This window comes from Colobus angolensis, unplaced genomic scaffold, assembly GCF_000951035.1.
Source record: "Colobus angolensis palliatus isolate OR3802 unplaced genomic scaffold, Cang.pa_1.0 Scaffold150, whole genome shotgun sequence".
Taxonomy (NCBI): Eukaryota; Metazoa; Chordata; class Mammalia; order Primates; family Cercopithecidae; genus Colobus; species Colobus angolensis.
The window spans coordinates 3,344,447-3,363,493 of record NW_012114600.1 but is presented as its reverse complement, the minus strand read 5'-3'; the positions used below and the strand labels follow the sequence as shown (position 1 = coordinate 3,363,493).

At 35.9% G+C, this 19,047-nt stretch overlaps 1 protein-coding gene across 4 annotated transcripts in view; it reads left to right on the top strand.

Annotated features, from left to right (window-relative positions):
- Positions 1 to 19,047, top strand: part of TMEM117 (transmembrane protein 117) — a 564,814-nt gene that overhangs the window by 278,019 nt on the left and 267,748 nt on the right. For 3 of the 4 annotated variants that reach the window (XM_011936074.1, XM_011936075.1, XM_011936071.1), the window contains one exon: positions 8,201 to 8,300. The exons of the other annotated variant lie outside the window; for it this stretch is intronic. In XM_011936074.1, coding sequence (XP_011791464.1) covers positions 8,223 to 8,300 — 78 coding nt within the window. In that variant the 5' untranslated portion in view covers positions 8,201 to 8,222. The remainder of the gene's footprint in view (positions 1 to 8,200; positions 8,301 to 19,047) is intronic. 4 annotated transcript variants of the gene reach the window in all.

Here is a 19,047-nt window from a genome sequence, read left to right as displayed (position 1 = left end):
CAGGATGGTCTTGATCTCCTGACCTCGTGATCCGCCCGTCTCGGCCTCCCAAAGTGCTGGGATTACAGGCTTGAGCCACCGCGCCCGGCCGTCCTGTTGTTTTTATTCCATTATTTTGACAGTTTACAACCATGAATACTTGTCTCCACTGACATATACCCATTAAAATTGAAATTGTTTTTGTTCTACTTTGAACAACATCAAAATCTTTGCAAAACTTGTAAGTTATTTTATGCCCTTCCAAGTAGTTTAGATAGAAGCATCATTATATAGGGTAAATTAATGAATGCCATTCTGGCTTAACTTACAGTTCCCTTTTACAATAACAAAAATTTATGGCGATGCATTGTATACATTTTACTGGAATAGTTCTAAACACTAAATTTTATTTAACATTAAAATGTGACTAAATTAATTATGAAATTACTTTCAGGTAATTTGTGACTTTCTGGATTCCTTTGGGGATTTATTGGGGTTCTCTTAGCAACAAGCTCAGAATTTTAAAGCTTGGTTATCTGTATTATTTTTCTAATAACTTTAGTGAAGATACATGAAGTGTCTTTGTTATATTTGTTTAATTCATTAGAGGTAGAAGACAGAACTATTCAGAGCATCACATTAGATTGCATATTCCTGGAGCATTTGGGAAGTTGATAAAAGAAAAAAACTATGAAAGAAACTTGGGGTATAACCACAAAAAATCTGTGACTTTAAAATTAGTTTTGAGGCTATATTGTTTTTTAACCTTGTAGACCTCTATATTTTGACTTTAAAGGACACACAACAAATGTAGTTTTATAATATCCATTTGAAGGGCAGAATACATTTTCTTTCCTTTTTTTTCACATGGATAAAATAAATGTGTTTTACTATGTAGCTCTGGTATTGTTTGTGCCAGCAAATTGGTGCACTAAATCATGTATTGATAAGTTATCCCATTTAAAAAATGCTTTAACATGATTAAGTAGATTTTCAATATTTTACTTTTTAAATTATTCAACTAACTAACATTCAGAGTAAGTAAATTTACAACATGTGTTGCAGAAAGTCAAAGATATGTTCTTTATTTTGATTTATTTATATTATAGCCTCTAGCTTTTTATTCCAGAAGAGGTAATAAAAATGATACAATAACACTGTATTCTAACTTTGTTAGAGCATCATAATTACATGGCACACAATTTGTCTTTGATGTTTGCTTTTATTTTATCTTGTATTGCAAATCCTTGTTTTTACCTTTTATGCTTTTATACACATCCTACTTTGGCCCTGATGTCCAATGATTTAAGTAATTGACTACTTAATTCATTTACTTATTTATTGCATTCCTAAAACATACTATACCCTGGGCCAAGAATTTCATTTGCCAAAAAAAAAAAAAAAAAAAAAAGAAAATACATGTTTTGTACCCTTGATGAAGTAACTCTTATGGGAGAGAGGGGCAATGTAAGCAAATCGTTAAAATACTCTGGGAAAAGTATTTAACATAGAGGTATATTCAAAGTATTATGACAACACTTGGGAAGTGATAACTTTCAAAAGTAAGGGCAGTAGATTTCTCAGTGGACAGACTGAGTTAGTAATCTCAAGCCAGAAGACAGGGAATGGCATGTGACAAAGAGAGCATTCTGGGCAGCCATGATAAGTGTATTATAAAATGGTGGTATATTGGTGAGATTGATTTTCTAGTAGGAGGAGGGCCTGAAAGAAGGAGATTCTGAAATGTAAGGAGATGAATCTAAAAATAAAGATGCCTTGCAGAGTGGAGATTTTTCTTATCCATGTTGTCTTAGTCCATTTTCACGCTGCTGATAAAGACATACTCGATACTGGGAAGAAACAGAGGTTTAATGGACTTACAGTTCCACATGGCTCAGGAGGCATCACAATCATGGCGGAAAGCAAGGAGGAGCAAGTCACATCTTACATGGATGGCGGCCAGCAAAGAGAGAGTTTGTGCAAAGGAACTCCTCTATTTAAAACCGTCAGATCTCATGAGACCCACTTACCATTGCAAGAACAGCACAAGAAAGACCCGCCCCCCTTATTCAGCTGCCTACCACTGGGTCCCTCCCATGATGTGGTAATTGTGGAAGTTGCAATCCAAGATGAGATTTGGGTAGGGACACAGCCAAACCATATCACATGCTTTACCCTGTGACATTGGGGACCACAATATTATTTTGAAAAATGGAAGCCAGTAGGCCAGAGGTTTACTTTTTTTCATGCATATTATGAAATAGTTGTACTAGAAGCTTTACATACTTTATATCATATGTTCCCTAATAAACCCCTGTGAAGGAAAGGTATTTTTATTCCCAGTATATAGATAAGGAAATGAATGATTATCAAACTTGATCATTTGTCCCAAGTCATGGGGGTATGGGATGGGTTGCAAGCTTAATATTTTCTGATTCTAGGACTTCTGCTTCTCCAGTATGCCCTATTTCTTCCCTAGAAATCCCCATAGTGTCAATAAAGAATTCACTGTAGGTGGAAATAGTTACAAAGGAATAGGAAATTATTACTTTAGTTTCAGATTAGAGATGATTATGTATAGAATTTAAACATTGACAGTGGTGATGACAGAAAAACAGCATGGATTTGAGAGCCTTTCAGAAGTAACATTAGTGATTAATCACTAATGCTGAGAGTAAAGGAAAGGGAGAAATTGATGTAATACTAATGTTTCTATATACAGCACAAATGAATTTCACTGAATGGGCTGAAGTAAGGCAAGGAATGGAAGGAAGAATTGATGTATGCTGGATGTATTCACAGTGAGGTGGGTTGGTTAATGAATACTCTGTCTCCAGTCTTCTTAGATATGTCTTCCTTATAGAACTTAGAGGGAATTAATGGCTAAAGTTAGGAAATTTCAGTTGGAATGTTATCAGTGACCATTGTTAGGTTCAGATGCAATTTTAATCATTACAGGCTACAGCTAACAATTGTCTGCAGCTTTTTTGTGACATTCCAGGGGATCTTGCCCCATAGCTTCAAACCGTAGGTCTAGCCTGGGAGGTCCTTATACATGTATTGAGCTCCATCATAGTATTTTAAATCAAGAACTAGAACCAAATATACTAAAATGTGCTTATTTGGATAATAGTCAAGTAAGTGACTAGAGTCATTAATCTAGTTAATCATTTCATTACAAACAAAATGATTGAGAAAAGGTTAATTTAAAAAATCTAGGTTTAGTTCCTGGCATTTTGTAGTGACAAATTTTCACTTTAATGCCTTAAGAATACTTAGAGCTTTTGCTTTAGTTTTAGTGTGTTTAATGCAGGCCTGTACTCATGCAAGTCAACTCCTTGCCCATAATTTACTTGTGTGTGAAGCCCCCAATCTTATTTATGTTGCTCAAACATGGCTGAGAGAGACAGCTGTGACAATATGAATCCAGCTGGCCACAGATGGGTTTTCAGTGAAGCATGGATCCATATTGGTTTGGTGATCTGTGTGTACTGCCTCCTGTTAAAATTCAGACTCAACCACTAAATCACCTGGCATTGACTGCAACCACTTATGTATGACTAATAGACTGAAGTGAACTGGAACTTTTGTTGCTAGTGATCAAGACCCTTACTGTAATATAAACTATACACTAGTTTTATTGACTATTTAGCTCATGTTAGAATCTGTTTAGTCACTTTGCAACAGGTTTTAATAGCTTTGGTTATCTCATGTTGTCAGGATGTTATGATAATTAACCTTTTCCAGATCTTGTATATTGAAATCTCCACATGTTTGTTATGGATTTGATGGTTAAGGTGTAAATCTCAAGGTAAAAATAATTGAAGTTAGAGGCTGAGAAAAAATTAATTTAGGATCTTAAAAGCCTGTATCAATGATCAATAGTTACTTAGAAGGCTGGTAGAACTGCGAGATTTTCTAGATAGTGCAAAAAAGAAAACAAAGCATAAAAGAAAACAAAGGATGTGTGAGTTGTTAAAATAATCAGCTAAAGCACCAAACAAAATAACTTCAATTGTGCCTCTTAGCAAATAAAATATAATTCTGAATTACTTGCCCAAATCATTAGGTATATGAAACCCCACAATTTCACTTTTTTAGAGTCCAGTGTGATATTCAAACTGGCTAAAATTGCTGATATAAATATATGTCTGTCTTGTTCTTTACAATCCAACCAGGAAATCTTGTTAAATGTTAATGGATATGCAAATGAATGAAATAGTAACTGAAAATTTTTATGACAGGTGTGCATATTTGTAACTTTTCTTCATATTTATCCAAAGCAGCAAAAGTAAGAATAATTACTGAATAACTAGTCTTTATATATTATTCTTCATTTTTAAGTACATTAGTTATTTCATAAACTATCAGTACTGTCTCATCTGCATTGTTATAGCATCTAGCACTTATCATATGTCCACAGCCACAGGCAAGGATACTTTATTTTGTACTGATACATTATTCTGGGTGAATACAGGACCATTATCTTGCAGTCAATCAAGAAGCTACAAATGTAGTTGGAGAGATTAAGTGAACACACAAAACAATTTTTAGAAGTTTTTAATATTTTCCTCCGTGGAAAAGTTTTTCATGATTCAATCTCATTTTATTGCTGTTTCTAGGATTTAATGTATGGAGATCTACCCATGCCATATATAAATAAATATGAATGATTTGGGTCACTTTATTAAATCATAATTTAAACAAATATTTATTAATTCTCCACTGGAGAATCAACAGTGGACAGGATTGCCAAAGTAGCTTCCTGTCCTTCTGGACAGTTTTTTCTCTTGGTTTTCAGTGATATGAGCTTGTTTCTTGACATCCTGGTAATTTTGGAATGACGGACAGATGTTATGTATAAAAGTGTGTAGAGGATAAAATAAAATTTTATTTTTCCACAAAACGTTTACTTTTTCCTTTGTTAGGTGGAAAGAGTAGAAGCTGATCACCACAATCCGGTCATAAAATGGTCTGGGTAAGGGCTGGTTTACACTTTCATCAAGGATTCATCCATTTCTGGTTTTCTGTAGCCCTCCAGAGGGCTGTATTCTCTTGGACCACATTCTCTGGCTGGTTCTGAACTCTATAATAGAGTCCTCAGCATAAGGAAGTTGCCAAAGCTCCCTAATGCTTTTTAGAGATTTTACTTAGTCTTTTTTTTTTTTTTTTTTTTGGAGTGCAGTGGCCGGATCTCAGCTCACTGCAAGCTCCGCCTCCCGGGTTTTACGCCATTCTCCTGCCTCAGCCTCCTGAGTAGCTGGGACTACAGGCGCCCGCCACCTCGCCCGGCTAGTTTTTGTATTTTTAGTAGAGACGGGGTTTCACCGTGTTAGCCAGGATGGTCTCAATCTCCTGACCTCGTGATCCGCCCGTCTCGGACTCCCAAAGTGCTGGGATTACAGGCTTGAGCCACCGCGCCCGGCCGATTTTACTTAGTCTTTTAGTCTCCTTCCTACTTCCTTTTCAACTGCCTACAAGTTCAGAAAGGTTTGTCAAGTGTGTTGAAAGGCAACCAGCTGTGTGTCATGCTCTCTTTTGGGCTTCTCCTTCCTCACTAGGATCTTGGCTCCTTAAGTTTCCAGTGTCTCTTCAGCTCACTGAGACTGCCGATTGCAAAGGGCAAAACCCAAGTTCTCATCCTGTTTCCTTGCATGCAGAGTCAGCAAACATGCCCAGAGAAAATAGAGCTAACGTCTCCACAGTTCTAATTTTTCACAATTCTCTCTAATCCGGTATCGTGATTTTTCTAGTTTTCATTGCCTCATCAATTTTAATTTTTTGATTATTTAAACAGTGTTAACACTTTTGATTAACATATATTCAAATTGTATACACATGTACAGTAGCACCACTTCATTAAAACTCCTTTGTCGGTAACCTCCATGATACCAAATTTGTGACATTTTTTGCATTTTAAAAATCTTTTAAGTTCAGGAGTACATGTGCAGTTTTTCTATATAGATAAACTCGTGTCATGGGGGTTTGTTGTACAGATTGTTTCATCACTCAGGTATTAAGCCTAGTACCCATTAGTTATTTTTTCTGATCCTCTCCCTCCTCCCACCCTTTTCCCTCTGAAAAGCCCCAGAGTGTGGTGGGGTTTTTTTTTTTTTCTTTCTTTCTTTCAGTTCTTAGCTGGATGGTTGATCTGTTGCGAGTGTATCCAGCTGCCTGTCTCTATTTTTAGATACTAAAATAAAAGAATGATACCTTCTCTTATACACATCTATGCAATTACAGGGAATATACCCTAAAATTTCCACACGACCCCAAGATATTCTAGAAATAATTGGAAAAGTGGGCAGGTGGGGCATTGAACAAGTTCTTCAAATTAGGTATCATTGAAAGAACTGGGCAATTACCAGAGCTAATCCTTTATAGTAACGTTGAGTTCACTGACCAAGAGCTGTTCAGTGATTGTGGTACTGAAGGGTGCTACACCAAGTTATCCAAGTGAATAACTTGGGAGCTTTCAAGTGGATGCTACTTTGATTGGTGAATTCAACATGAATTGAAACTCAAGATTTGAATATTGCTCTGGAGAGCTAAAGGTTCTGCATACTATTCTTGACTTCTTATGATTTATCTTAAAGGGAAGTAAGTCTTAATTTTTATCATCTACTAAGCTACTTGTGGACAGAGTAGATATTCGTTGTGTTTTATATCTTCACTAACACTTATAAGAAGAAGGTGTTGCTTAGTGGTTAAATTTCTGGGTTTGTGAGTCAGTCAAGTTTAGATTTAAATCCTATCCATTTACCAGATGCTTGACCTTAAGCAAGTTGCAAAAACTCTGTAAATCTCAATTTCATATTGTGAATTGGTAATAATAATACATTTCATTGTACCAGTGTGAGAGCTGATGTATACACTGTATTTAAAGTGGTAATAACTCTCTTTGGCACCTTATAAGCATGCAATTTATGGTAGCTATAAATTTTGGGCTACTATGTAAATCCATGGAATTGGCAATCCAAAATGTTGGGTTTAGTCCTTAAAATACTTACACAGACTCTCCAAGGTAGGTGAATGAAGTTTGTTGAAAAAGAGTTATGTCAAGAATTTTTAAGTTTGCTTTTGTTGTGAAATAAAACTAGTTAAATATCTATTTATTTTATGGATAACAGAACCATCTGAAATAACTCCAGAAAAGAAAAAACTGAATTGGAGATAGTTTACCTCTCAGTGACTTCAAAAACATGTCTCTTCATAATTTCAGTAGATAAATAATGAACAATCATTATCTATTGGATGTATTTTAAAAATAAGAAGAATTAAGTTTTACCAATACTCTAAATTGTACAGATATTATTTTGTGTAAGAAAAGGAGCAAAATTTAAGATAAAAATAGTTAGGTGAACAAAAACTTAAGAGTAAAATAAAAACTAAAAGACGGAGAGAGAAATTTGTCACCTAGCTACCATTCGTTAGTTGTATTACATGAATAGGGCAAGTTATGTGATCTGAGTCCCAGTTTTTTCAGAGAAACTGCAAAATCAGAAAAATAATAATTAGTGTTTTCTTGAATATTAAATGAAAAAGTAGAAATGAAAATGCCTGATGAACAGTAAGCATAGTCTTAATACTAATATTTAATGATCAGTGGAAATAGGAATTAGCTATACAAAAAACAAATGGTATAATTATATTTTCTTATTTATATTTCAGTAATAATTTAAATCACACATATTTGGATCAAATTTCATACTGCTTTATTATGCATGGGAATTTTTCTTAAGTCTTGATATTATTATAAGCATTATTCAGGTATGATGTTATATCTAAAGCCTAATCCCAGCATTTTTCCAATTGTTTTGATTTGATGGAACTGAAGGAAAGTTAGCTCTCCTCCCCTCTTTCAAGTTACTCCAATTTAGGAAGTGTTTCTGCTCCGCTCATACTTGAGTGAGCATGCAGAAATACCTTTGCTGAGTATTTCTGTTTGATTTTTCAAAAGCTGTCATTAGTCTTACAGCTCAAATATAAAATGCACATGGTAATTGGTAGAGCCACATTCAGTCTTCAGGTGTAGCTGAAAGTGACCCAGACACCCTGAGGGCTCTTCTTAGACTTCCAAATTTGTAAGCCTATGTGATGGGACAAGAGCAAGACGGCTTGTTGAGAGTGGGGAAAGTCCCTTTGCCTGTTGCTGAACCAGAAAGCCTTAACTGTATGACTCTCTGAGTCCGGACAATGTCTTGTGTGTTTGTTTCCACAGAGCATATATCATTACAGACTATATGGGCATCCGAAATGAAAGTTTCATGAAATTAGCTGCAGTAGGGACCTGGATGGGGGACTTTGTCACAGCTTGGATGGTAAGAAAATTTTAACTTCACCCATTTCAAATATCAAATGGAAGACATGTTGACAATGTTGGACAGACACTGCTTTTGATGGTGTAGAGTAAAATAATTACCTCTCTTTGAGTGAAACAAATTTATGAGTAAAGATAATTCCAGAGATTATATCCAATATCTGTGGACCTCAGAGAAAAATCAATGCAATTAGAATATAAGTAATGGCACTCCACTAGAATCTGTCCGTCTATCTGTCTATCTATCTATCTGTCTATCTGAACACACATGTATGTTTGAGCATATAAACATATACAGTCATAACATTAATAGAAATTCTCCCTGTGAAATTATAAATAATTTTGTTTGTCTAAATAATTTTGGCTTTTGTTAAAGGCATGTACAATTTTCAGGTAAGGAATGTAGTCTGTCCTGTCTCAGAAGAGCATATGAAATTTTTTTTTTTTAACAATTTTTAAATTTTTAAATTTTTTTAACAATTTAAGAAATAGTTTTCTACATTTATTTTCCTCATTGAAGCTACTAATATAATAGTAACTGAGTTCTGAGTATTGCCTCTTTTAATCTCTTTTGTATTTTCTTACTCCTCATTACTAAAAGCTTGGAACAAACAGACAAACATGTCTTCTGCTGAGCTCATCTGTCAAGAAAGTATCTTCTGTTTTTAATTATTGGGTTAAAATTTAAAGATAGCATGTTGCTAGAAGGCTCTGGGTTCTATAAATTTGTGAGAGACTCACAAAATGCAAAGAGTGTAACTCCCATAAAAATGGAGCACTTCATTAACATCGTTCATAAATGCAGTTGATTCTAATTACCTTTTTCAGTCTATTCACTTGAAAATGAGGAGATATACCTGAAGGCAGATAATTAATGCCTGACCGAAACAAGACTTGCTGTGGACATGTCCCTGCAGATATGTCCCAGATATTGTAGGTAGGAACAAAAGAGTTTCTGCCATTTCTATTGATTGCTTCTTACCTGGAACAGGTGCTTTCCGGGATCAGGAAGCAGTTGTAGCTTAACTGCTCCTACTGAGAACATCCGGGAAGAGTATCAGGTAACCACAAAAGGGTTTGTAGGGCCTGTTTTTGAGCCTCCACCTACCTCTGTTGATTTTTAGAATGTTAACAGATTACTAGATGGATCCTATTCCATTAACTTTAAAATGTAAACTTGAAAAATGATTTATTTGTCATCTCTAGAAATAGCAATTAGAGTAAGTTAGACATTGAGACCAGGCTGCCTCATGTGAAAAATGTCTTTTTTCCTGGCCGGGCGCGGTGGCTCAAGCCTGTAGTCCCAGCACTTTGGGAGGCCGAGACGGGCGGATCACGAGGTCAGGAGATCGAGACCATCCTGGCTAACACAGTGAAACCCCGTCTCTACTAAAAATACAAAGAATTAGCCGGGCGAGGTGGCGGGCGCCTGTAGTCCCAGCTACTCGGGAGGCTGAGGCCGGAGAATGGCGTAAACCCGGGAGGCGGAGCTTACAGTGAGCCGAGATCGCACCACCGCACGGGGACAGAGTGAGACTCTGTCTCAAAGAAAATTTTTTTCCATTGGAAGAAGCTTTTTAGGAGCAGATACATAAACTTTGAAAAACGTGATTTCCTTGAAATTTAAGGGGATGTTTAAAAAATTTTTTCGGCATTAATTGTGCATTATGATTTCGACACCACTTTATGGTGAATCTGCTTAATAGGATGGAAAAGGTAACTAGATTAAGAGTCCAGGAATTTGAATTATTTGACCTGACCACCTATGGTTCGACCTTCCACAAATAATAAACAGTTCTCTGAGGCTCAGTCTGCAGATTTATCAAATAGGGTTAACAGTTCCTTCCTGTGTTACATATTTTCTGTAAAGCTTAAATGTGTGGCCCTGTGATGTGACTTAAAATGCTAAAATATGAGGTAGACAGAAGCGCTTCATTGTGCACATTGCAGGGCCCTTCATCCCTTTAGCTTGGGTTCAGTCCTTTGAGGTGATGGCAAGGGCAAGCCATTGATCCAAGATTCAGGATGCCTAGACTTCCTGAGCCCCGTAAGTGGGAGCAGCCCACTTTATACCAGGCCTGGGGTCCAGAGTGTCTGGAGTTTCTTTCAATCGCCAGTGTTTCAGTAGACTAAGATGATATGGTACATTGCTTCCTGACTGTTGTCTCATAGTGACCTGACAAAAGTTAGAGGAAAAACAATGAACCAGCAGGACCTAGGAGCTCACTCTGGAGTTTGCAGGCTCATGCCAGCCATTTATTACATAAATCATTTTCTTTTCTACTATGACAACATTGTTTGTTTATAACCCAATTCTATCCAATTCCTCCCCAGCCATTTCTTTCTATACCATAAACAGCTCTGCCTCTGTTTATTGGTTCATTATTATTGTTTTTTAAATTAGCATTTTTTCTTTTTTAACCATAAGGAGGGGTCCAATTGCTACATCAGCCTTAGGAGGAAAATGCATGGTAGAGTTTTGACCAAAGACCTTTAACCCTTCCTGGGTGGATTTCTACTCTGCACTTGTCTGCTCCTCTCATCTGGCTAAGGGGAGTACAAATAATTCCACAGTTCAGACTGTGATATTTGTCTCCTTCCAAGATCTGGCTGACCTTCATAGTTTCTTCTAATTTTACTATTTTAATGCCTTATATTTCTAGTGGCTAAACTGATAACTTCACTGTTTTCTACATAAAAGATTACTGCTACATCACAAAACTAAGACTGGATTGAGAGTCAAGCAAACGGTATTCTAGGTTGAACTCCACAATGTGATCTTAAGTCATCTAACCCCGTGGGACCTTTCTGTAAGCTGGAAGAGAATCCAAAGTCTCTTTATGCTATGTTATATGAAACATTGACCTTTCCCCATTAGACACAGGGATAGAAATAGCAAAGGAAATACCAAGCGCTCCTGATTTTAAAATACAGTCACACAGGGAGGATTCCCAGAGCACATCATTTCTATTCCCATTTCTATTCACTGACTGGGCTGTGTGTTTCTGTATAGATATTTATATGTCTACATATGTGTATATTGATAACATTTAAAAAATAATATTTTCCCTCATGAGAGAAGTTTAAGGTAGCCTTGACCTTTGTCTGTCTATAGAATTCTCATCATGAAATGAATATCAATGATGAGAGTGACTATCATGGAAAAGCAACTATTTAAGTTAACAATCAAAGTGTGTCTTTTATATATTTCTGGAATGGAGGATTTTTCTTTTATGGAAAGAATTCAAAGCTTTTTCATAGTTTTAAAAGGCATATCAGTATTGATGTGATCCAAAGATAAGGATGGCGTCAACCAATATGAGAAGTGTCTTTGGCCCTCACATTACAGAGCTTCAAGTTCTACTGGGTCCAATTTCCTAGGCAGTTCTGACTTTTCCTGGCTCTGTGGTACTCCCCATACAGAGGACAAGAGATGTATGTCAAGATTAAGGGTGCTAATTCTTTTGTCAAATAGGTTTTTAAAATAAGTTAATATGTAAGAAATACGTAAAGTGCTGAGCGATGTAATCCGCATTGAGCTGGGTCTTTGCTATGGGCAGGAGCAGAGAAAAGCTCTGTCATGAGGATGTAAATAAAACAACATGGGGGTGTCTCATGAGACACCGTTTCCAGGTATCCACCTATGTGCCCATGCACTGTGCCATTAAGTCAGAAGCTGGAGGAGAGTTGGCCAGTTCCATATCACATTGCCCCAGTTTTGCCATTGCTGCTTCAGCTTCTGATGAAGTCTAAGGTGGCAGGGGATTCCGAGGACATCATGATGGCACTTGCTTCTGCCCTTAATACCAGAGAGAAGAAGCACTTTATGCTGACCTATACCTAATAATTCCCTGTTCTAGCCCCTGGTACATCCTGTCCTAGTTGCTTCCATCTTACAGCAGTAAATGGTATGACTCACAATAGAATCAGGACATCAGACTCTAGGTTTGAGGTTCTTGTTGGGGTGAGGTGTACACATAAGATAAAACTGAGCCATGACCTAAGAAGACAATTCTGGGCCTGGCACAGTGGCTCACACCTGTAATCCCAGCACTTTGGAAGGCTGAGACAGATGGATCACTTGAGGTCAGGAGTTCACCAGCCTGCCAACATGATGAAACCCCGTTTCTACTAAAAATACAAAAATTAGTCAGGTGTGGTGGCACATGCCTGCAATCCCAGCTACTTAGGAGGCTGAGGAAGCAGAAAGGCTTGAATGTGGAAGCCGGAGGTTGCAGTGAGCGGAGACTGTGCCACTGCACTCCAGCCTGGGCAAGAGAGCAAGACTCTGTCTCAAAAAAACAAAAACCAAAAAACAAAACACAATTCTGTTAGCCAACACTGAACATTGAAGTCATCGTAAAGCATCCTTCATCCTGAAAACCATATACTGTGTATATCAACTCCTAATAGTCACAGGACATTGCTTGGCTTTAACATATTAGCGCTCGGATTATCTATCAGAATTTATATATATGTGCCACTACTAGCAAAGGCTTTACCATGAATGTCGTAGACACATAAAACAGGAAAAAATAAATTTAGTTGTTTGCCAGTTGGCTTTACTTTAATTAATTAATTAATTAATTTATTTATTTTCATATTTAATCAGCAGCACTTTTATTCCTTAGTGGCCATAAAACAATGGTGTATCTTATAACTTTTGACATCTTAAATTTGACACAAATATGGTATATGAATTTGAAACAATACATTTCTCTCTAGTTACTGTTTTGGTGGCATTCCACAATTTTTATGTGGTGTTTTCTTTTTTTTAAATTATGCTTTATGTTCTAGGGTACATGTGCACAACGTGCAGGTTTGTTACATATGTATACATGTGCCATGTTGGTGTGCTGCACCCATTAACACGTCATTTACGTTAGGTATATCTCCTAATGCTATCCCTCCGCACACCCCACAACAGGTCCCGATGTGCGATGTTCCCCTTCCTGTGTCCAAGTGTTCTCATTGTTCAGTTCCCACCTATGAGTGAGAACATGCGGTGTTTGGTTTTCTTTTCTTGCGATAGTTTGCTGAGAATGATGGTTTCCAGCTTCATCCATGTCCCTACAAAGGACATGAACTCATCCTTTTTTATCGCTGCATAGTATTCCATGGTGTATATGTGCCACTTATTCTTAATCCAGTATGTCATTGATGGACATTTGGGTTGGTTCCAAGTCTTTGCTATGGTGAATAGTGCCACAGTAAACATATGTGTGCATGTGTCTTTACAGCAGCATGATTTATAATCCTTTGGGTATATACCCAGTAATGGGATGACTGGGTCAAAAGATATTTCTAGTTCTAGATCCTCGAGGAATTGCTACACTGTCTTCCACAATGGTTGAACTAGTTTACAGTCCCACCAACAGTGTAAAAGTGTTCCTATTTCTCCACATCCTCTCCAGCACCTGTTGTTTCCTGACTTTAATGATCACCATCCTAACTGGTGTGAGATGGTATCTCATTGTGGTTTTGATTTGCATTTCTCTAATGGCCAGTGATGATGAGCATTTTTTCATGTGTCTGTTGGCTGTATGAATGTCTTCTTTTGAGAAATGTCTGTTCATATCCTTTGCCCACTTTTTGATGGGGTTGTTTTTTTTCTTGTAAATTTGTTTGAGTTCTTTGTAGATTCTGGATATTAGCCCTTTGTCAGATGGGTAGATTGCAAAAATTTTCTCCTATTCTGCAGGTTGCCTGTTCACTCTGATGGTAGTTTCTTTTGCTGTGCAGAAGCTCTTTAGTTTAATTAGATTCCATTTGTCATTTTTGGCTTTTGTTGCCATTGCTTTTGGTGCTTTAGACATGACATCCTTGCCCATGCCTATGTCCTGAATGGTATTGCCTAGGTTTTCTTCTAGGGTTTTTAGGGTATTAGGTCTAACATTTAAGTCTCTAATCCATCTTGAATTAATTTTTGCATAAGATGTAAGGAAGGGATCCAGTTTCAGCTTTCTACTTATGGCAAGCCAGTTTTCCCAGCACCATTTATTAAATAGGGAATCTTTTCCCCATTTCTTGTTTTTGTCAAGTTTGTTCCAAGATCAGATGGTTGTAGATGTGTGATATTATTTCTGAGGGCTCTGTTCTGTTTCATTGCCCAAGCTTCAGTAACTGGCTTTACTTTTATTTAAGGCATTCATAGTGACCTTCTGTTTGTAAAATTATTTGTGGTTTTACCAGACTTTTTTTCCTCTTGAAACTTGGAGTTTATTAGAGCCAGACAAACTTAACCATTAAAAATGCTTTTGGATTAATAAAACATAGCCTTTGTAGTTGGAATATAGTAAGAAATAAGTTGTAATTGTTGCTTAATTATTTCTCTCTATTGCGGATCTAGCAAGGATATGATTTTAGAAAAAAAGGTATTTTTTAGAAATATATTTTACTCTTCTATTTTAACTGTGCCTATTTTATGTATAAGTACTACAATATCTGTTTAAATATTTGAGTGACAAATTTTGCTTTCTTATTTTTCATAAATTTTGTATTTTTTCAGAAATTTTATAATTAATATTTATACTGCTATTATATTTGCTTCAAAAGACTCTTTATAATAGTTAACACCGAACACAGAACCAGGCATAAAATAGGTGCTCAAGAAATATTTATTTAAAGAATAAATAGATCATAACAGCACATAAGCACAGTTTCATTTCTTTTTTTCTAGTTCAGTTTTGTGACTTATTATTGTAAAATGAGCATTCTAGAATCCTAGCAAGGTGGAAGGAGGTCAGCTGTATTGTTCAGGGTATCATATATATTAACCCTGCTTTGCTCCTCTCCCTACCCCACCTCAACCAGGCTATGCACTTTTTCACACTAAATTTGTTTCCAGAACCACAAGGACACATGCTTGTGAACACTCTTGAATGGAAGTGATGAATTGTCAGTGTTATTCTCCCAAAATGGTGATGTCATTCGTGAGTATAAGTGGCAAAGGGTATAAAGAAAAGATTGAGCTCTGCAGATCCTGCCAGTGCATTCTTTGAATGGTCATTACTGCTCTAAGGGGCACTGTGTTGCTCCCAGGTCTGGGATAGAAAGAAGCTGTGTTGAGAAATGTCTCTTGAGTCATGTGAACAAGCAGAGATTACTACATAAGACAGAAAATTGGTTAAATTTCAGTAGACCGAGAGAATTAAAGAGTGGTATATACTTGAGAGTAATACCATTACATCAAGGGTTAATATTTATTTACAAATCTAGAACAGAATAGAGGGAGGAAATATTTCTGCAGTGTTCGAGCTTAAAGTGTTCCTTCTAGTTTAAATATAGATAATATGAAATAAAATCTATAATTATATAAACATGCAACCTAAAATGTGGCAAATTTTAATTGTCATTTTATGTTTATTGCACACTTATTTAGGAAAGGAGTTTAACTGTTTGTGCTATTTTCATTTTATCAAGTTAAAAATAGTTTAGTTCAAAATTTTCTAGTTTATACATGTCACTATTTTGTGGACTATTTCGCAAACACTGAGTGTGTGACTGAACAATAACCTGGAATATAACCAACATCTAGCTTGTTATTCTGTCTGGAATTGAGTTTGACAATTCGTATTATAATCAGTGCCAATTTTCTAATTATTTCTCTTCTACTGATGTTTCAAAATGACAGAATAAAAAGCATAATTGAATTTGATTTAGCACTTGAAATAGAATAGCAATAACAGCTTTATTGAACTTCATAATAGAAAAAAAATTTAAACGAAACTTAGACTAGAACGCCAGAGTGAGCAAACTTATTAAACACATGTATATGAGAAATGGAAGGGTTCAAACCAGATATTTAGCCATGGGAGCTGGACCTAAGAGCCAAACATTCCTCTGGGTCTTTCTCTTTTGCTGTCTTTCTCCACCTGTTCATTGGAATCACTTTGACCTCAACCTACCCCTGATTAGTTAACCTCATGTTTGATACATTTAATATGAAAGAAATGGTATGTTCCATTTCATCACTTATACAGTGAAAATGCAAACTGGATCAAGCATTTAATTAATATGCTATCTTTCTATAAAGATTTCATGTTATGTGAGGTTCTCTGAGAAAAAAAAGCATGCATCAGGGATTTAGGAGCACAAGATTTAAAGAGGATGTACTCTTGGAGAATCTGTAAGAGAAGAGAGAAACAGGAGAGAGAAAGAGAAGGAGGCAAGCAAAGATATAGTTATATGGTGTCACATAAAGTCTGCCCTCAGCCAGATCTCCTGGGCCTGTGCTCTTGGGGAATGGAGTGCTCCAGTAGGTCAAGAGGATGTGAGTGGGGCACCAACATGGACCATCACACAGACAAAACCCAAGGACAGCAGATTTAATGGCATCCATACTTGCCAAAAAAAAAAAAAAAAAATCAGTTTGTTTGGTCATTTGATTGAAGCAAAGAGCATAAAAGGGAAATTATTTTTTACATTTCCTTTTTGCTCATTAGGAAGTTTAGAGGGAAGTAAATGTGGTCATTTTGCTTTTGCATGTATAAATATTTTAATGTCTCTATAAATATTTTAGCTCTGTGTTTCATGTTCCTTCAAAATAATAAGTTCCCACTAAAAAATTAATAAGGCAGGAGAGTCTAACTTCCTGTGTTCAGATAGCATCATAAGTGATGATCAAGAGTCTTTTAATTTTCAGGACTTTTGGAATTTTAAAAAAATAAAAATACAAATAGAATAAAAAAGGATTTCTGGGTAAAAAAGATTGTACTATAATGTATAGATATTTAAGAATAGAGGCACAAATTCTGGCTTCCACTGTAAGTCTCCTAATGTCAATGCCTATCAAAATATCAAATAATTCCATAGTATGTGATAGGTATATTGTATGCAATTTATATTTATTAAAAATTTATGGAATATAAATGTTATATTCATATTCACTGAGAATATGAAAGACACCTAGGAAAATTCACCTAGGTATTGAATTAAACTACATTAAGATATGAAAAAACTGAGGACATCTCTTACAGAAAGACATTCCCACCAGAGACAGAGGATGCTCATTTTTCATCTTTTTCATCCCCAACTTAGTTTCAGCTTCTTCCAATTCCATTATACTTTATTTCTATTACTTAGTTTATTTAGGTGGGTGCCTCCTTTGTCCACATATTCTTTATGATTTTTCTAACATAAAGTTCCACATCTTTTAAAGCACTATTTATCCACCACTTACCTGAAGAAGTTTGAATAAAGTCCAGGAGGCATTAATACTTGATTTTTTTCCTCTTTGAAAGTCAATGATATAATGAAATGTGTGCTAGCTGTTAATATAGGCTTATATTAGAGATTGAAAAAAGAAGCTGTGTGCTTTTTTGTAGTACGTTTAGAAGGAGTTGGATGGCTCTCTTAACATTTCTTTCACCTTTATTTAGTGCCTCTTGTGGGCCAAGAACTATTCTAAATACACATATTTAGAATAATGTTTATATATAAATATAATATATATTTATATAAATATATATAATATATAAATATATAATTCTAAGTATTCTAAAGTATATATAATATAAATATATATTTAGAATAGTGCATACACACACACACATACATATTTTAGAATCATGCTGGGCCTGCAGGAGGTGCTAACTAAAGGTAAAAGAAATGATCAGGGTAAAGGTAAAAGAAATGATCAGAGGTGTCATTCAACTAATTCCAGAAGTACTACAAACGAAGCACATAGCTTCATATTTCAAGTTCTAATCTCAGCTAATATTAATGAGTACTCATTTTATTGTATCATTAACTTTATATCAGATACATACTGATTTTCCATTCATAAAAACCTTGAAACAGATAGAGACACTGAAGCTTAGAGAGGTTAAGTGTCTTGCCCTTGCCCAAGGTCACACAGATAGCAGCAGCATGAATGGCAGAACTTGGAATATAACCCAGGCAGTCTGGTTCCAGAGTTTTTATTGCTTTCACATACTATAGTATTCTGACAAACTGAATAATCTTCTTGCAAATATTTTATAGTAGATCTTAATCCAATATGGCATATAGGCATAGATTTTGGTTCAATTTTTTTTCTGCTTACATGTCAATTTGTCAAATTTTGTCATCAGATGGGGAAAGTGATATCTTTTTAGGCATGAAATGATGTAACCATCATATCTCAGCGAAACTGTTGCTTTTCAACTTTAGAAAATTCTTAAATTCCTATATTTCTATTCCCTTTTGATAAAGATGGTGGAAAGCATCTTATTTCTGGAATGGGAAGAAAGTAAAGGAATAAGTTTTATCTTATTATTGTTTTAAGACAGATACTGCAGTTCCTGGTTACTTAAGTGCTAAGTGTTTGTATGAAATTGCTGTTCTTTAGCAATTGTTTGCTCCATGGATTTCTAGAGCAGTACAGTTTTTTTATGTTCATAGAGTATGCCACGTTTTTAGTTAAATGCGTTTTAACCATATTTAGTTAAACATCAGAAAGAGATTTATAGCAGTGAAGTACCTTGTATTTATGTTTTATTGTTGTTGCTTCATAAAAACTCCATTATGTTTTAAGAGATTAAAGTGTTTGAGTGAGCACAGGGAGTATAATATTTGATAAGAAATGGTTAAGTGGCATTAGAGGGGGCGGAGCAAGATGGCCGAATAGGAACAGCTCCAGTCTCCAACTCCCAGCACGAAGGACACAGAAGACCGGTGATTTCTGCATTTTCAACTGAGGTACTGGGGTCATCTCACTAGTGAGTGCTGGACAATCGGTGCTGGTCAGCTGTTGCAGCCCGACCAGC